The sequence below is a fragment of the Idiotropiscis lumnitzeri genome, chromosome 3 (genome assembly GCF_059441095.1).
Source record: "Idiotropiscis lumnitzeri isolate Australia: NSW breed Sydney's pygmy pipehorse chromosome 3, RoL_Ilum_1.0, whole genome shotgun sequence".
In the NCBI taxonomy this organism is placed as follows: Eukaryota; Metazoa; Chordata; class Actinopteri; order Syngnathiformes; family Syngnathidae; genus Idiotropiscis; species Idiotropiscis lumnitzeri.
This window is the reverse complement of record NC_142393.1, coordinates 4,591,460-4,608,268: the sequence shown is the minus strand read 5'-3', so window position 1 is coordinate 4,608,268 and position 16,809 is coordinate 4,591,460. Positions and strand designations below refer to the sequence as shown.

General features: G+C 41.0%; 3 protein-coding genes across 5 annotated transcripts; 2 read left to right on the top strand and 1 right to left on the bottom strand.

Moving 5' to 3' along the window:
* The first annotated feature begins 787 nt into the window (after window positions 1–787).
* b3galt4 (beta-1,3-galactosyltransferase 4) lies at window positions 788–4,138 on the top strand. The gene has a single exon (XM_088290313.1). The coding sequence runs from the start codon at window positions 1,109–1,111 to the stop codon at window positions 2,222–2,224; it is 1,116 nt and encodes a 371-aa protein (XP_088146439.1). The 5' UTR covers window positions 788–1,108; the 3' UTR covers window positions 2,225–4,138.
* On the bottom strand, window positions 4,138–10,670 carry wdr46 (WD repeat domain 46). Of its 2 annotated transcripts, none has more exons than XM_088290310.1 (14): window positions 10,587–10,670; window positions 10,225–10,374; window positions 9,620–9,703; window positions 9,435–9,547; window positions 9,273–9,360; window positions 8,626–8,687; window positions 8,221–8,325; window positions 7,501–7,651; window positions 7,161–7,396; window positions 6,693–6,846; window positions 5,706–5,853; window positions 5,358–5,548; window positions 5,161–5,274; window positions 4,138–5,078 (listed from the first exon to the last, which is right to left on the bottom strand). In XM_088290310.1, the coding sequence occupies exons 1-14, from the start codon at window positions 10,641–10,643 to the stop codon at window positions 4,959–4,961; spliced, it is 1,773 nt and encodes a 590-aa protein (XP_088146436.1). In that variant the 5' UTR covers window positions 10,644–10,670; the 3' UTR covers window positions 4,138–4,958. The 2 variants fall into 2 exon arrangements, with proteins under 2 accessions (XP_088146436.1, XP_088146437.1); XM_088290311.1 differs by having other exon boundaries at window positions 10,225–10,371; window positions 10,587–10,660.
* On the top strand, window positions 10,269–16,208 carry LOC148339503 (cytosolic sulfotransferase 3-like). 2 transcript variants are annotated; one of them, XM_088290314.1, is made up of 9 exons: window positions 10,269–10,397; window positions 11,607–11,776; window positions 12,658–12,837; window positions 12,945–13,073; window positions 14,010–14,110; window positions 14,212–14,338; window positions 14,424–14,521; window positions 15,712–15,886; window positions 15,954–16,208. In XM_088290314.1, the coding sequence occupies exons 3-9, from the start codon at window positions 12,699–12,701 to the stop codon at window positions 16,064–16,066; spliced, it is 882 nt and encodes a 293-aa protein (XP_088146440.1). In that variant the 5' UTR covers window positions 10,269–10,397; window positions 11,607–11,776; window positions 12,658–12,698; the 3' UTR covers window positions 16,067–16,208. The 2 variants fall into 2 exon arrangements, with proteins under 2 accessions (XP_088146440.1, XP_088146441.1); XM_088290315.1 differs by lacking the exon at window positions 11,607–11,776 and having other exon boundaries at window positions 10,273–10,397.
* Window positions 16,209–16,809: the final 601 nt, after the last annotated feature.

Below are 16,809 nucleotides of genomic sequence, written 5' to 3'. Positions count from 1 at the left end.
TTTTCCAAGTAAACAAAGGTCCGGTCTTATCTTGAGCCACATTCAGTCTTGTCAAAGTCCTGATGACGTTAATGTTTCGAAGAAGTACGAGTGTTCTTGATGTGTAGACAAGAGATAAGGCGATGTTGTGGTGACTCCCTTGTTTTTCACATCTCAAAAAAAAAAGAAAAGTAAGTAAAAACAGCTGAAGAAAAGAACAAAGAGTTTAGAAAAGTAGTGCTCTACAGTTATGTTACACAATGAGTTAGCCACGTTGCAAGAAGTTTGACAAAGATCATTTCATATTAGCAGAATTATAAATTTGCTGTGAAATCAGGGAGGCCATTGAGATCCGCAAGCGAGGCACGAAAACCATGAACAGGGACGAGGGAGCCTTCATCCTCTCTACCACCTGGAGCAGCATCTTGGAGGAGTGAACGGACAGCGGGGGGGCATGCATGACCTGCCTGTCATTTCTTTGACAGGTAAGTCACGCCCTCATTGAACATCAGCTGATAAAGACAGGTCACAAGAAGACACCATCATGTGACACTCTGAAGAAGGCGAAAGACTCGCCGAAACATGTCAGGTAAAAAAATTAACCTAAAACGAAATTGTCTGCTATAAATGAATCAGTCAAATATAAATAACAAGAAGAAGACAAAATGAACTTAATACAAATACATCCTGGTGATAATACACAGTTGCAAATTAGCCTCATATAAAATCCGCTACAGAATGTTTTTCTTTCTATTTTTAATCTCTGCGACATGTTAGTGGGAGTGGTCCAATGTAGTAAGGGGCCTGTGCCCTCACAGAGCGTCATGCCTTGCTACGCCCTTGGCGTTATGATGCATGCTATTTGCCGCGTGCACGTTTCTCGCGTAAATTAGAGCAGGTTGGTTTTGACATTTGCTCGTGCTACTTAACAACAAACCTTCTAGTGTGAGGGCGGAGGAGTGGAATGCGTACTTTGGCACATTTTCATTAAATGTGTCGCAATCGACAGTTTATTCGATCGTGTCGTGTGCGCAGCCGCGTAACCCACTTGGGTGCTGCCGGTGGGCGGCCGCAGCATCCGCAGGACCCTCGCAGCGACCGACGAGGAGCGGAGACCGCTTGATAAACAATGGTCGTCCGGGGGCTGTGGATATGCATGCCCCGGTTGGGAAAACGAGGGGTCCGCTCCGGACTTTTGTCGTGCCTCTGCGCGGCGACCGTTATCGGTGCCGTTTTCGCGTTGCTCTTTGTGGATGTCATCGAGTATTGGATTACGTCCGTCCAGATGAACGCCGTGCCGGCGCCGCACGCAGGCATCTTCCCCCCGCAGAACGTCCCTCCGACCAGACCCGAGGAGTTCCTGCTCATGCCGAGTCCGCTGGTGTGCCAGCGTGCCAAGCCGTACCTCATCACCATGGTTACCTCGGCCCCTGCTCATCAAAGGGCTCGCCAGGCCATCAGGGACACGTGGGGCGGGGAGAGCAAAGTGATGGGCCAGAGGGTCATGACTCTCTTCATGCTGGGTGTGCCATCTGACCCGGGACTGGCCAAGATGCTCATCGAGGAAGCCAGGGAGCAAGGGGACCTGGTTCAAGGTCGTTTCCTGGACTCGTACTCCAACCTGACCCTGAAGACTTTAGCATTGCAGAGCTGGGTGCGCCGCTTTTGCCCCCAGGCTCACTTTGTGGCCAAAGTGGATGACGACGTCCTGTTCAATCCCAGCGCACTCCTGCACCTGCTGAACAAAAGCCGCAGCCCGTATGAACATGCTGACTTGTATCTTGGCAGGGTGCATCTCCGCGTGGCCCCCGACCGGGACCCTGACAGCAAGCACTACGTCCCGAAGAAGGCCTACCTGTCATCTGTTTTTCCAGACTATTGCAGCGGTACGGCTTATGTTCTATCCCGTTCTGCATTGCTGAAAATATCCCTGGCCGCCTTAGTGTCACCCCTGTCCACGGCTCAACCCCCGGAAGACATATTTGTGGGTGTATGCGCCCAGGCGGCCGGCATACTGCCCACGCACTCCCCCCTGTTCTCCGGTGGCCCACCTATGCCATATGGGCGCTGCTGCTATCAAGCAATGGTGTCAGTGCACCACATCCCACCGAAGGATATGCTGCACTTCTGGGCTGACATCCACTCATCGGGACCGTGCCTCTGGTTGAGGACCCGAGCATCGCTGTGTATGTGCAAAGTCGGGGCCCTGCTGGGCTCAGCGCTCGGTCTGGGGAAGGAGGTGTGAGTGGGACTCAATTCTGTACTTATAGTAGCAACTTGGCAAATTATTCCAAAAACGACCGCCTGTCAAACGTTCTGGTTGGAAAGGCCACTTCAACCAGAGTGCAATGCAGCAAAATCTGATGATGGCTTCTGGAGAAATTGAGTTTTGCGTGTGGCCATTTTGGGAAATGTTTTCGAGTGATATCACAGACGGAAAATTTGATGAAAAAACTCCTTCAAATTTCAGGAAGACACTATAACTTGATTACTTCTCAACAACTTTTTGTTTGCAGGGGTGTCAAACTAATTTTATGTAGCTATGGCTTCCCTAAGAGGGACGTGAATAATTTTAGTTTTTTAATTATTAAATTGAATCATTTTATTATAGTGGTAGATATACATCACAAATTGTTGGCTTTTTTTTTAATCAAAAGTCAAGCTTTGTGTGACTATTGCTCAAGTATCAAAAATGTATCAGTAAAATGATTGCAAAATCTCAACATTGTGACGATTTCTAAATTTTCGTACAGAATGTAGCATGCAAGTTGACACATAATTTGCCTTTGGGGGCCGCCTAAAATGATGGAGCGGGCCACATCTAGCCCCTGGGCCTTGAGTTTGACACCACTGGGAAACCCTTTCTACAAATTTGCTGACAAGCTCAAGTGAAACCACTTCCAACAATAAGCTTATACAGGCTGAAATTCAGAAGTGGTTCTTGTTCAAAATCGCTATGACCTTTCAAATGTTGCCAGTTGCTCTAAAACGTTTCATTGTTAAAGAAAATCCCCCAAAGATGACGGACGCTTGTCACGTTGCTACTTAAAGCACACACGCTTGTACAGGTGGTGTAAATAAATCCACATTTTTTAAGTGTGAATACAATAGGGACGAAGAGGCACTTTTGCAAGAAAGGGACACTCCGGGAAGCGGTCTGCGTATTCACTCACTGATACAAAAATATTGTCCGACACGTTTCCCAACCTTTATGAGTCAATGCACATATTTTAGATTAGATCAAATATCTCGGCCTGTTTAACCAAATGCAATTTGTTGCGCGAATGTAAACTGGAGAACACACGTGATTATTTTACCTTCTACCATCTCGTAGAAGATTTAATTGTTTGGCTTGTCGCTATGTGTCAGTCATCGATTGATGAACAAATTCAAAACAATTTTATTTATACCGCACATTTCACAAGGTGCATTGGTTTTAGTAAATCATTTCATGGAATCACGTACTCTATGTAGGCCGACTTATAATGCATGGCACCAGCCGGCAGTGACTAACGTACACTGCTGAGCAAATAACTTTGGCGCTTAAGGCGAGCCCACAGGAAAGCAAGTCAGCTAATTTATGCCAGAAGACTGAGAGGCAATATTCGCGACCATCGTCACGGCAGAGCTGCTCAGAAAAATCACACTATAGTTCTATTTACACAACTGTTGGCTGCATGCATACCTTCACATTTGTATCATATGTATGTTCTGACCTCATTTTACTGTATTTTCATTTATTTTTTTTACTGGCAGTCAAATAAGAATGATCGAACCATAATGTTTTTTTTTGGGGCAAATGATATATTTTACGGGTACAAATGTGATGCGTCAATACGGGTTGTTGTGTGAGCTTTTCATTAAATGGAAAGTTCAGCGATTGTAGTATCAGCAAGTAAAAAAAAAATGAGGACATTGCAACTTATTGTATGTTTAACACATTATACATGATGCAGTGAGTCTGCGATTTACGGCGAGAGTAAACATTGACTTTGAGGGTTGTGCCCAGGAGGCGATATTGAAAAATCTACAGTTCCTCTGCTTGGCCAGCTACACTCCTCAATCCAATAATAATAAAAAAAAAGAACAAATGTGTTTTGACATTCTGGAAAATGACTATGAAAAAAAATGTGAACTTTCAATAAAGGAGTCAAAATCTTTCCGCAATTCCCGATTTTATTTCAACCCGCCTTGTTTCAGAACAGTTTGTCTCGAGTCAAAGTACGCTGCTTCCATCAGCACTGTGTGTAATATTTAACCAGCACCAGGAAACAAACGTCAGGAAGGAGGGAAGAAGATAAAGTTGTGACTGTCCCTTGACTTCCTCCTTTGTGCCATTGCTGGCTTTTCATTTCAATTAGGAACATACATTTTTCTTTGGAGGTGGGGTGTGTGTTGTATTTTGCTTCGACTGGTGAAGAAACATTTCAACTGCAAGAATACATACATACAAAACACTCCATAAAAAAATGTGATCTGAGATAAGATGCGAGTTCCTTTTTTTTAATTCGTTAGCTGTACTTTGTACTTCTGGCCTACAAACATTCCAAAGCACGATCGCCTGTTACATTTTATCCATTTGCAAATATACACGTCATGGTGGAGGTGGTTACGCCAAGACATAAACCACACCGACACTCCTTTTCCAGTTTATAGTTTTCACGCCATACTGTATTGACTCAAGTGCTGCGGCACTTTTTAATTGGATCAATGGTTGCACAATGAAAGCGCATGAGTAAGATCAGACGCATTTCCGGGTTTTTGTATTTCCTGTAAGCACAGGACATGCTTAAGGCATGAAAAAGCCGCCCTGCCTCGTTGCTTGGCTGCAAATGAACGCCACTCATCAGAAGTCATTTCCTCTTTCCGAGTTTTTGCGGTATGTCGCTTGTTTTGCCCACACACACACCACACGGGGGCGGGGGCTTCACTCTTAACAAGGAGGTCACATTGTTTGAGGAGCACAACGAGCCCCTCTTCTATTTGTGAAATCTGCTCAGGGCTGATTTCTGGCTGGCGATGGCTGCCTTCTTCTTTTCCTTTGCTTCTCTTTCTTGCGCCAGCTTCATTTTGTCCTCCATACTTTTCACGATAAGATCCTGAATGGTGAAAGCAATTATTTGTTGAGCCCACAGCAGATGCAACCACAAAGATCGCTGCTTATAAGGTCATCATACTTACCCTCTGGTCGATATTAGCGACTTGCCTCTTCCGCCTTTCTACATTTCCCGTTGAGCTGCGACCTTTTTTCTTATACCTGGGGACAAATTTTTCCTTGGCGAGAGGATCAAAGCCCTAGGAAGACAAAAGAGTTTTCATTTCGATTCCGCAGGCTGTCATCAAAACTGAGCCTTGATGACACGCATTTTAAAACTGACCAGGGCTTGCACTCTGTCTTGGTGTCTTTGTTCGAAGGTGCCCAGGTCAACTTTCCCAAGTTGAGTGGGGTCCAAACTGATAAGCTCCGGCTGGATCTTTTCCAGCAGCGCCTTAATCTCCCATTCTTGCCTCTGTTTCGCACTGCGGTATGGATTAGAATCCAGGCCGTCAAAATTTGGCTCACCCGCTCCTGGAAATGAAAACGAGGACCGGTGTGTTCTTTGAACCGTTCGAACACCTTTTAAGTACAACGCTGCCTTGAGATATGAGTGACCCAACTTAAGTTACAAGCACAGTCACTGAACAAACCAGACTATTTAAAGGCACCCTTGTGAAAGTGGTCAGACCTGGTACGAGCACGCTCGTGAAGCCTTGTCCGTGGCCGATCCCGAGCACATCTTCAAAGGGGCAAAAGCGTAGCTCACATGCCGCAGCCTGGGCTCGATAGGCCATGTAGGGTTTTTTCACCGGAGAACTCCACACATCCCGGTACATCTGTCAGAAAAAAAAACACAAATGGATTTACAGTACTGATTTTCCACATTCAATGCACTTCGGGTCTGATTCAATAACAAAATACATGATTACGCTAACAGATTGCACACGCCGTTGGTAGGCGTGTTGCGTGGGACTTACAAAGATTGCAATCTTCTAATAAGATCCCAAGTAGTGGGCGCTAAATTTCCTACGCGGTTGATAAGTGGAAAAAGTGGTGGAAACTAAAATTTAAAAGATGATTTTGTCATTTAGAAAGCTCTGATGTTTCACGCTGCAACATTTGGAAGCGCATGGCAAGCGCACAACTGGGAAAAGAAAAATGTGAGAGGCTAACACCAAATGCAGAGTTCAAATGAGTTTTAAGAATGATTTAGCGTGACACTTTGTGAATGGCTCCAAGTCAGACCTTTACGGTGAGAAAGGTCACAACATTTGCAAACTCCGCAACACAACACTGAATATCGGCATGACTGCAAAAGCCACAACGGAAGAGACTGAAACTCTCACGAGACGTAAAGAAAATTGTTGTAGCTTGTGTCACTGTAGCAATGTCAGAAATGATTTGTGCTGTCTTTTACAAATTATTTATTTGTGATATTGCCGTGGTTTGTCCGCGTGTACGACAGGTTCAACTTGTACGAGAGGAAAGCTGTCACTTGCCAGCCACGTATTAGACGTTGCTTACGAAAAATCAGCCAGCATAATTTGTCTCAGGTGTGATATAGCCTCTGTTGTTGTGCACTAATCATTGTTTGTGTGGGCAAACCATAAGTAAATCAGACACTGAGTGATTATAAGAAAACAAATCCTTGTTCATCCAAGACGACATGACTGACCTGGACGACATCCCCCGTGGCTGCAGAGAGCAGCCCTCGCTGGCTCAGTGACAAACAAGATGCTCCAGCAGGGAGGAAGTAAGAAGAGAGGGGCTGGAAAGTTCTGACGTCAAACACCTTCAGCTGTTTGTCCATGCCAGACGTCACCATATATCTGCCAAAACAGGTAACATGACAACAGTGACCTCTGGTGGACATTGCGGAAATTTAGCTCAGAAGGCGGAAGAAGTCAAGAGAGTCATCAGCCCATTCAGACGGACATTTAAAAAAAAAAACATAAAGCCGACGGTACTCATTATTTTTAAGGACAATTTAAGATGCCATCTTGTGGCATTGATAATAGTTAATAAACAGTTGTGTCGTGATTTTTTACTTTTCATGGAAGCGCTTGCACTTTACTATACGCTACGTACAGAATAATCATTCCCACAGAAAGAACATTCCACATTGTCTTAACTTTGGACTCACGTTCCCGTTTTGTCCACAGCGACAGAGCGCACTCCTCCTCGGTGACAGAGCATCTTGACGAGGGGCTCTTTCTGACTGGGCGACCAGAGGCTGACTGTGCCATTAGAGTGTCCGAGATGGATGACAGCGTTATACGGGTTCTGGCACATGACGTCGAGGCGGCCCTTCTTGGTGTTGATGGCGGCAACCTCTTTTCCCACAGATACATCAAGATATTGCAGAAAACCTGTCATGCTCTGAAACAGGAGAAATTAACCACACAACACAAGTACGGGAATGTAAACGGAAGTTATTTGTATTGATATTTCTGACACAAACATGTAACAAATGATCAACTTACAGCGGTGGCCAACAAAAAGTGGTAGGGCAGAAACTGCATGCGGAGGACATCGTTGAACTTGCGGATGCAGTGAAGCTCAATTCCGTTTGAGTCGTACATGTACAGCCACTTCTTCTGGGCTACTGCAAACATGTTCTCGGTGTGAAGCCACCTGAAATGTGGATCAACAGAAAATTTTGAAACATTTAAAAGTAAGGAAAGTGGGTTTCTAAATTATCTAAAAGAAAAAAATATTTAAAATTGTTAAGAAGACAATCAAAAGGTATGAGGAAAAAAAAACGTTTTTAATAAAGATTTAAAATCATTTACACTCGGGCTGACTTCACTTTTGTTGGCAGCTTATTCTATTTGTGCGCAGCATCACGGCGGAATGCAGCTTCGCCATGTTTGCTTTGAACTATGGGCTCCACTAATTAATCAGATTCTTACACCCCGACTTGGTTTATATTCAATCAACACTTCTTTAATGTATTCAGGCCCCCAAAACATTCGGAGATTTAAAGACCAGAAGCAGAAATTTTAAAACAAAAGCAGCACATACACACTGAAATAGGATTATTCCACGCGTAAAACAAATATCAAATTTATGACATGTTCAATAAAAGCTTAAATATTTCATTCTGTGTGTATAAAAAAAATGATATCACTTGCGAGTAAAATATACGCCATGCTCTATAAATGGTGGTCTTTAGGAACAATAGCGGATAAAAAGCTACTTACCGAACATCACGGATGGCCTCCATCACGTTTATCTCACACATGAGCTGTTTGGACTGCCAGTCCACACAAGCGACATGGCCTCTCCTCCCACCCAAGAGCAGGTGACTAAATCAAAACATTGACGCAAACATATAAGCACCAGACACAAATATTCACATACCACCTTGCGAATTATTATTGCACCTCTGTACTGCAGTTGAAACTAAAAATATTTATTTTTTTACTACTTGAATCTTCTGAATGAAAATGTCACAGGACAAGAAAACAAATTGTGGGAGAGACACTGATTACATGGATGATATTGATGTTAATGGACTATTCGGAATAGAGTGTTTTGATAATTAACCCACACTCTTAACAATACCAATACGATTAAAGCCGGGGACTCAAGAGTGGGCCACTGACCGTCCAGTCTTGCTGTAATCCAGGTGGTATGGTCCAAATTGAGACAGATTCAGGTCAAAATACTGAGAACAAAACAGATGTGAAGAAAAATGTCAACAATAATAACAAAAAAAAACAAAACAAAAAAAAACACATTTGTGTGCCCATTTAAACTTAAATAGGAATCATTGCCATGGTAATTAACGAACGGTACTCACAAATGTTATATGTTAAACTGAATTTCCACAATTCTAATTAGGCATGTGCCGATATTAGATTCTAACGGTAAAATAATCCATTTTATATTTACACAATATATGGACTATTTTTTTAATTATAATACACATTAATCAAAGGGCATCCGTGTTGCTGGAGTAACCCAGTACTTCTTTTGACACCCTCTAACTACTCACCCCTCCCATTTCTGCTCACCAAGAAGGAAAGAAAAAAACAAAACAAAAAAAAAACAACAAAAAACAAAACAAAACTTCATTCATTTAGATAGTTCTGCAAGCAGCATCATATTTTCCCTACTTCGGAGTTCCCTCAAAAAAAGATTAGCAGTAATTGAAACCATGACCTTTTAAAACAAGGGTGAACCGTTCATCGACGCATGCCTAATTACAACAGTCCACTACTGGCCAACACGAATACACAAAATTGCGCACCTTGGTCCCAGACGTTATATCCACAGCATCTACGATATCGTGCTGTGAGATCGTGCATGTGTCCTCATCTTCGTCTCCCTCTAGAAACCTGAAGAGGTCATTAAATAAGGTAAGAACAACGTGGCATTTTCAGCCAAACTCTCCAGGAATCGAATAGTTTACCCTGCTTCCTCTGTTAGTAGAAGGTCACACCGGGCAGCTTGTTTTTGGGCCATTTCTGAGGCTTCATCTGAATGAGCAATGATTTCTCGCAGCTTGAAGTGGCGCTTGCGAACCTGGAGCGGAAAAAGTGTGCTACAACCAGCAGCTCAATGGAAATACTAAAAAGACATACTAAAATTGCTGACCCGCTCTTCCGTTTTTCCTTTCCTTGTGAACTTCTGCAGTCTAGCTTTGGGAATCGAAGCAGATCCTGGGAAAGCATCCGGTTTCTGAAGGTGTGCCAATTATTCCGTCAGACATATGTCAAGCACAAATTCAAGGAGGTTACACAGTGCATAAATGCATAGGTTGGATACTTTTTTGACCATAGAAGCATAATTGTTTTTATTATTTGTATTATTTTCCTAACCAATCATGTATTTGCTTTTCACAAACATTGCAATATTGATAAAAATATCAATATTGGGAAAAAACGTAAAAAATCACATATGTGAGGATATTCCTGACACTGTCAAAGGAATATGCTAGATCTATAATCATGTAAATGCTATTCTACATTTATGTTTTGCATGCAATTCATTTTAATGAGTATGACTGAGGTAGTGTTTTTTTAATTATTTCTTTTTATAAATCATGTTTTTCCACTGTACTGTGGAGTCATTTCAGTGAGGGTGGTGGCACTTGGAGTGCTATGGATATAAAACAAAACAAAATAAAAACATTTCGCACACCAAAATTAATGAAGTACTTGAAACAACTTTAATTGCTTAATATTTTAAATTGGCCTCACCCCAGATATAAACGGTTTGTTTTGATCATCGTCGTTTTGTTTCTTTCTCTTCCTTGCTGGTGTACTCATACGCTTCTGCTGCTGTGAATCCGCATGCTTTCCGTCGTTGCTTTCATCTTTCTTCCCGTCCCAGTAACGAGCTGGAGGCTGCTAGAAAGAAGCCATCGGTACCGGTAAGTTTAACAGCAGACATTCTTAAGCGTTACTGGGATCAACTCTGTTAGCACAAATTGATAAAGTAGCTCGATATCACACGACGCCTCTTCTTTCTAAGTCATCGCGTTTCCCATATTGTGGTCTCCGACATTGTCAGACAACCCACACAAGTGCAGTTGTGTACAATCATCTTTAAAATCGTTTACCTTTTTCCTTTTCCCCACGTGTGAAGTTTTAGCTGCCTTCTCAGTGGCCGCCGCCATCTTCGTTGTGTACTCTTGTGACGTCACTTCCGGGATGAAAAGCGTCGTTTAATATACATTATTTCATATTAATTCGTAACATAACATGTCACATATTTTTTTTTAATGAAAACACATTTAAAATTTAAAAAAATAATATATTATTTAAAATAAAAAAGATGGCATGGTGAGCCACTGGTTCGCAAGTCTGCCTCACAGTTGTGTGCCCTGTGATAGGCTGGCAACCAATTCAGGGTTCAGAACCACTTGGCTTAGCCCAGAAAGAACCGTTTGCCAAGAACCACAATTGACAAATGACCATACCACCATAATAAACCCATAATAACGTAAGCGGATTTGGTTTAGCATTTAATGATTTTTTTTTCGGGATTGCGGTATATTTCCCCCTCTTGCGTGGTATGCCCCAGTTTCAGGCGAGAGGCGGAGGTTACGTGATGTCAGGATAAAGAAATAATTTTTTGAGATGATGATTTTTTTGGCTGCCTAGCGAACACATCACACACTCAGGTGGGCTGTGTTTGAGCAACGGATGTTTGAGGTCAAATTACGTATGAAGCAACACATATAGACCGATAATATAACAATGTCCACAGGCATAAAATTCTTTATCCTCTGTGAAAAATTATGATATAATATTACAGCAATGTACTGAGCCAAGGTGGACACACCAGAAGAAGCAGCACAATTAATTGAATTGCATTAACGGTTTCATTCTGTAGATTCTATTTTCCTGTATGACTCCCTTTTAAAAAATGACAGTATCATAAAAATATTACTTCTTAAAAACAAAAACATAAAATGTGTCCAAAAAAGCCCAGAGGTAAGGTGCGGTTGTAAAACCCCACTGAAGTGCCGAGGCCTCCCCTACGGTTGTAAGGATCTGTGAAGATCAAACGGTATAGAAACAAGGACCAAGCATCATTTGACAAGAACCATCCAGTCAATCTTTTTTTTTTTTAACAGCACAATTCAGCAGTTTGCACAGTAAAAAAAAAAAACGACGATTTGGCATGAACTAGTTTGTACGACGTGCTTCCTCATAACGTGACGTGACATCTGAAGCCGAACGTCCAGATTCTTGCATGATCACCACTTCTATTCCACATTACCACCCCGGAGGATCTACTATCAGTGTGAGTGGCTCTACTCTTCTTTATCGTGGCTTTTGAATTGCTTGTTTTGTGCTTTGTTTCTATATTACAAGTTGGTTTGACTTTTAGTGACGGTTTACTGGTAAATCGGCATACTTTCATTTAAGTTTCGTATACGTGACTTGATGGATCCTGGTCCGTTTGGGAGTCGATAGTTATGTACTGTACCGGTAATATAAGGTCACCTAAAAAAATTAATGTAATGATACAATGGTAATAAAAAAGTATGTTTAAAAACAAGGAGGATTAGCGAAGAATAAGTGTGGTAGCATAAATCAAAAAAAGTTGGATTCACACCACTGATTTACAAATATTTGCCAAGTGTATCGCACAGTTAAAGAAACAAAAACAAAATGGAATAAAAAAAATAAATCAAGCAATATACAGCCCAAAATTCCACCTCTCAACTTGTTGTAGCGACGGAACTGCTTCCTCAATCATTACTGAGCCAAGCCACTAAAGTATTTGCCAGACAAATGTCACGGAACTTGATAAACAAAAATACCAAAAAAAACAAAAAACAACAACAACAAAAACTAAAAAAAAAACAAAAAAAAAACATATTCGGGATACTGAAATCTCGCCTCAGATTATTCACACTTTTACTGACTGAGTGAAATCTTGGCCTCTTTCTTGAAACAAAGCTATAATTCTTTTGTGTGAAGAGCAACAAATAGACAAACAGGTTAATAATGAACAATTTTATTGTTCTGCCTGCCAATAAATACATATACTCTGTTATTATAGATGATGAAAGACAGATATTTTTTATACTCAATAAATATGAATTTTAATGAACAAAATGGAGGGAGTGTAATTTGATCGATTCATCTGATGATCGCTCTGATGAATTGTTGCTGTAGCCTTTTCTTACAAGAATTACGTAGGGGAAACAGAAGAAGAGATGGAGGAACCACCTCGACCAGAACTCTTTGACTTCCATGGGGTCTCCATGACAAAATTCTTCACTGACAACTGGGAAAACGTGGAGAACTTCAAGGCCAAACCAGATGATATCGTCATAGCAACTTATCCTAAATCAGGTCAGGCTACGAGGATGGAAATACAATTCTCGTAAATTTATTGATCAATCAAACCAGTTTCCTTGCTTTGCAAACGCTCTTATTGTGTATTTTTATTCTGATCTCAGGAACTACATGGGTCTGCTACCTCCTGGATCGCCTCTTCTTTGGAAAGACGCATCCAGAAAACGATATATCCCTACCTCTGTACATGAGAGTACCATTTTTGGAGCTCTGCATCCCTGGTCATCCCAAAGGTTAAAAAAATAAAAAGCTAGCTTTGCGCATTATTTTAAAACTTCAATGTTTTACTCCTAAAATAAAAACTTCACACGTAGGCCTTCAGTGAAGTCCAACTTGAATAAATCCCCATCATATTGCCATCATTTATGACACCACGGCTGGAAAAATAATATACAGAAACACACTTATGCCGTACTGATTGAGTGTTGGACGACCGAGCTTCCCTTGAAAGGACCGTCTTGAAAATGCCCTCGCAAATGTATCTGCAATTAAATCCACACTTTTCCCTCCTTCGGTCATTGTGGTTTAAAAAAAGCAAGAATATATTTTAGATTTTTAAACGGTCGCCAGTTACGACTTTCTGTTGTGTTGATTCCGCAAAGTGCTGCCCCCTCACGAGTGAGTATCCAATCACAAGACACGTTCGTCACTTTCAGCGTAAGGCCAGCGAGAAGGCCTCCCTGTAACGAACTAGTGATCTGATTGGCTATCGCAACTGTCTATCAACGGAAAAAGCTCCCTTTAGACACAAAACAGACGCCCGCACGATTGTATCTGAAGGCCTCGGACGTATAGTGCATGCTTCTAGTATCATGAAATCTGCCTGGCAACACGAGCTAGCTGAATTCTGATTGGATAAAACTCTCACCTAAAATACAACAGTAGAATATAATGTGACATCAATGTGAAGAATATGATATTTTTTTTTTCTTGATTATGTTAGGCCAGCAGAGAAGGCCTTGAAGGCCTTGACGGCCCACCACTGCGTTTTACACAAAACTATGCATTCTATTGATATTTCTGACTGGTCCCATACTTGTGAAAACAATATGAGTCACTTGATAGCGTAAGCACTGAAAATAAAAATGAAATTCACGTTCATTTCTTTTTTGACTTGATTCTTTCGTAAACCACACATCACTGTCGCTTTTGTCCTCTTCCCCCTTAAGGAAAAGACTTGGCAGACCAGCTCGATATCACTCCTCGTCTCATCAAAACTCATTTGCCAATTCAGTTAGTGCCAAAGACGTTTTGGAAGCACAACTGTAAGGTAAAAAGTGCAACATGTCTGCATATAACTGTGGCAGGTGAATAATTTAATGCAGAGATACGTTGACGCAGTTGAGGCTTCTTCTTTTTTGTTTTGTGCAGACAGTCTACGTGGCTCGTAACCCAAAGGATGTTGCAGTGTCCCACTTCCACTTTAGCCGCATGAACAGCATCCACCCTGCACCAGGAGACTGGGATGGCTTTCTGCAGAGATTCATGGAGGGGAAAAGTGAGGTCAAAGTGTAACCTGTGGATTTTCTTTTTTTTTTGTCAACCCTTTTCACCATCATGAATGTGCTCTTCTGTGCCTTCAGTGGCGTATGGAGCTTGGCATGAGCATGTGGTCGGCTGGTGGGAGAAGAAGAAAATGTATCCAAATCTACATTATATTTTCTATGAAGATCTAACTGAGGTGAAATGTTAGCAGGTTGTTTTCTTACAAAAAAATAAAAAATAAAAAAAATCTAAATCTAAAAAAAATCTAAATCTCTTCAAAATGGTGAAAAATCAAGGGACCAAGCCTGCAGACTATCCAAAGGAAATATGAGTTATATGTACTTCTCTGTGTTTGCACGCAATTTCAGCAATTATCTTCTAACATGTTCAACGCAAGGCTTGAAATAACCCATTTCGCATCGCAGTTTGTGAATCAAAATTTGCATTTTGTGCCTCATCACACACATTGCTTTAAGTCCGCTATGGCTCAAACTGAAAAAAAAAATAAACTTGGCAAAAGAGACCCACACCAAAAAATGAAAGTAATTTACAATTTTAGAAAGAAATGTTTGGAAAAAATATTTATGCAAAAGAATTAATACAGGCATTTTATTCCAAATATTTGGACATATCAACGGATTACACCATCGTAGTGTACGTAATCAGGTAAATTTTTGTTGTTTCAATTTGTTTTGTAATTTCCTGCTAATTTATATTACACCACATGGAAAGCGCTTTGTTTCAGCTCCAGCTGTTGTGAAATGCGCTCGATGAATAAAGTTCCATTGGATTGTATTATTGGAATACATTTTGCTTGACGTAAACCAAGTGTGCTGCATTGAAACAAATAGCACTGCTATAAAATGTTAGAAAGCGTTTTCTTTAAGTTTCTTATTTACCTGACATGTTTCTTCAGAAGACTGCCCCCGAAATGTCATGTAAATAACAACCCAAAAAACATGTCTGAGACAAAACATCAATGAGTTTAATGAATAAAATTTATTTTGTTGTTAGAAAACCTGTTTTCTCTTCATCTTAACAATTTTCACCCCTAAAAAAAATATATAAAAATTTGACTTTTAAGAAACATCACTCATCTCACTAAAGCAGAGTATTAAATTCAATATATAATTTATCTGCGTACATTGTTTGAATTCTTTCTGTGCAAGCGGAACGCACGGATCCCGAGGACATTTTGTCAAAAAGCCAATTTCTGCTCCAGTTGACATGTACAATAATTCATCCTACAAGGCTGATTATTATCATACATAAGCATTGCGGTGACAAGCCAAGCCTAAACATGAAGTGCTTAATCATTTCTAAGTGTGTTGTGAATGGAACGGAAAATCTTTTGATAATATCTGAGCGAGACCTCCGTGTGTGCAGAACTTGGGCCGTGAGCTTGACAAGCTGTGTAGCTTCCTCGGTGTGTCTCCCTCAGCCGAGGAGAAGGAAAGGATCAAGACTGCTGTGAAATTTGAAAATATGAAAGACAACAAGCTGACCAACTTTACCAATGCCCCCTTAATGAATCTGAAGGTGTCTCCTTTCATGAGAAAAGGTACGGAGCAAGTGTTTAAGCTTCTCAGCTGGAATGTCACCTGAATTGATCTCTTTGCCTCTTGAAGGGAAAGTTGGTGATTGGAAGAATCAGTTCACTGTGGCGCAGAGTGAACACTGCGATGAGCACTACAAGCAGAAAATTAATTCCTCGGGACTGCTGTTCCGCACTGAAGTTTAATGCTCAAACTGATAAAAGCAACCGGTTATATCTCAACTGATGATGTCTAGTTAGACTGCTCGAGCAAGCCGGTCTAGATTCTTCCACTTGTCATGATTGTCTTCCTGTAGACATTCATTTGTTTTAATTAGGAAAAGAAAATCATCTAGACAGAACCAACAATATGATGCAATTAAAGAACATAAAATCGAACCTGTGGAAGATAACTCACGGGGTTCCCCAAGGGTCTATGCTTGGTCCCAAATTGTTTATACTGGATATCAACAATATCCGATGTTGCTCTAAAGCACTTAAAAAAATCCCATTTCCTGATGATGCAACATAATATTTTTCCGGATAAAATCTCGAGCAGCTGCTGACTACTGTGGAAAATGAATTAAATTTGTTAAAAAAGTGGTTCGATGCAAATAAATTGTCAAATTTTTTTGCACTGTTGTACATAAAATCCCTTTTCTAGATTCCTACTCAATACGACATATTTATATCTGTATATTTAAGGAAACTGTGCGGGTCAGATGTATCGACATTTCGTTCTGTATACATGTGTACAAGAATGACAATAAAGTATATCTGAATCTGAATCTGAAATAATGTACGAAACATACAATTACCAACTCTGCCACAGTATTCAGAAACTGTCATGATCCGCGTCGGGCATGACAGGGGTTTTTGTCATTGTTTTCGTCTGCATGTGCTTTTGTTATTGTTTTTGTCACTTTCCTACCATGTGCACTTTTGTTTAT

What these genes read in the sequence shown, in the direction of transcription:
- b3galt4 (XM_088290313.1), top strand. Translation starts at nt 1,109, where the DNA reads ATGGTCGTCCGGGGGCTGTGGATATGCATGCCCCGGTTGGGAAAACGA.
- wdr46 (XM_088290310.1), bottom strand. Translation starts at nt 10,643, where the DNA reads ATGGCGGCGGCCACTGAGAAGGCAGCTAAAACTTCACACGTGGGGAAA. An exon ending in CACGAGCGTGCTCGTACCAG is followed by an intron (nt 5,549 to 5,705) that starts GTCTGACCACTT and finishes TTTCATTTCCAG; the next exon opens with GAGCGGGTGAGCCAAATTTT. An exon ending in TCGCTAATATCGACCAGAGG is followed by an intron (nt 5,079 to 5,160) that starts GTAAGTATGATG and finishes TTCACCATTCAG; the next exon opens with GATCTTATCGTGAAAAGTAT.
- LOC148339503 (XM_088290314.1), top strand. Translation starts at nt 12,699, where the DNA reads ATGGAGGAACCACCTCGACCAGAACTCTTTGACTTCCATGGGGTCTCC. An exon ending in CATCCCTGGTCATCCCAAAG is followed by an intron (nt 13,074 to 14,009) that starts GTTAAAAAAATA and finishes TTCCCCCTTAAG; the next exon opens with GAAAAGACTTGGCAGACCAG. An exon ending in GAGATTCATGGAGGGGAAAA is followed by an intron (nt 14,339 to 14,423) that starts GTGAGGTCAAAG and finishes CTGTGCCTTCAG; the next exon opens with TGGCGTATGGAGCTTGGCAT.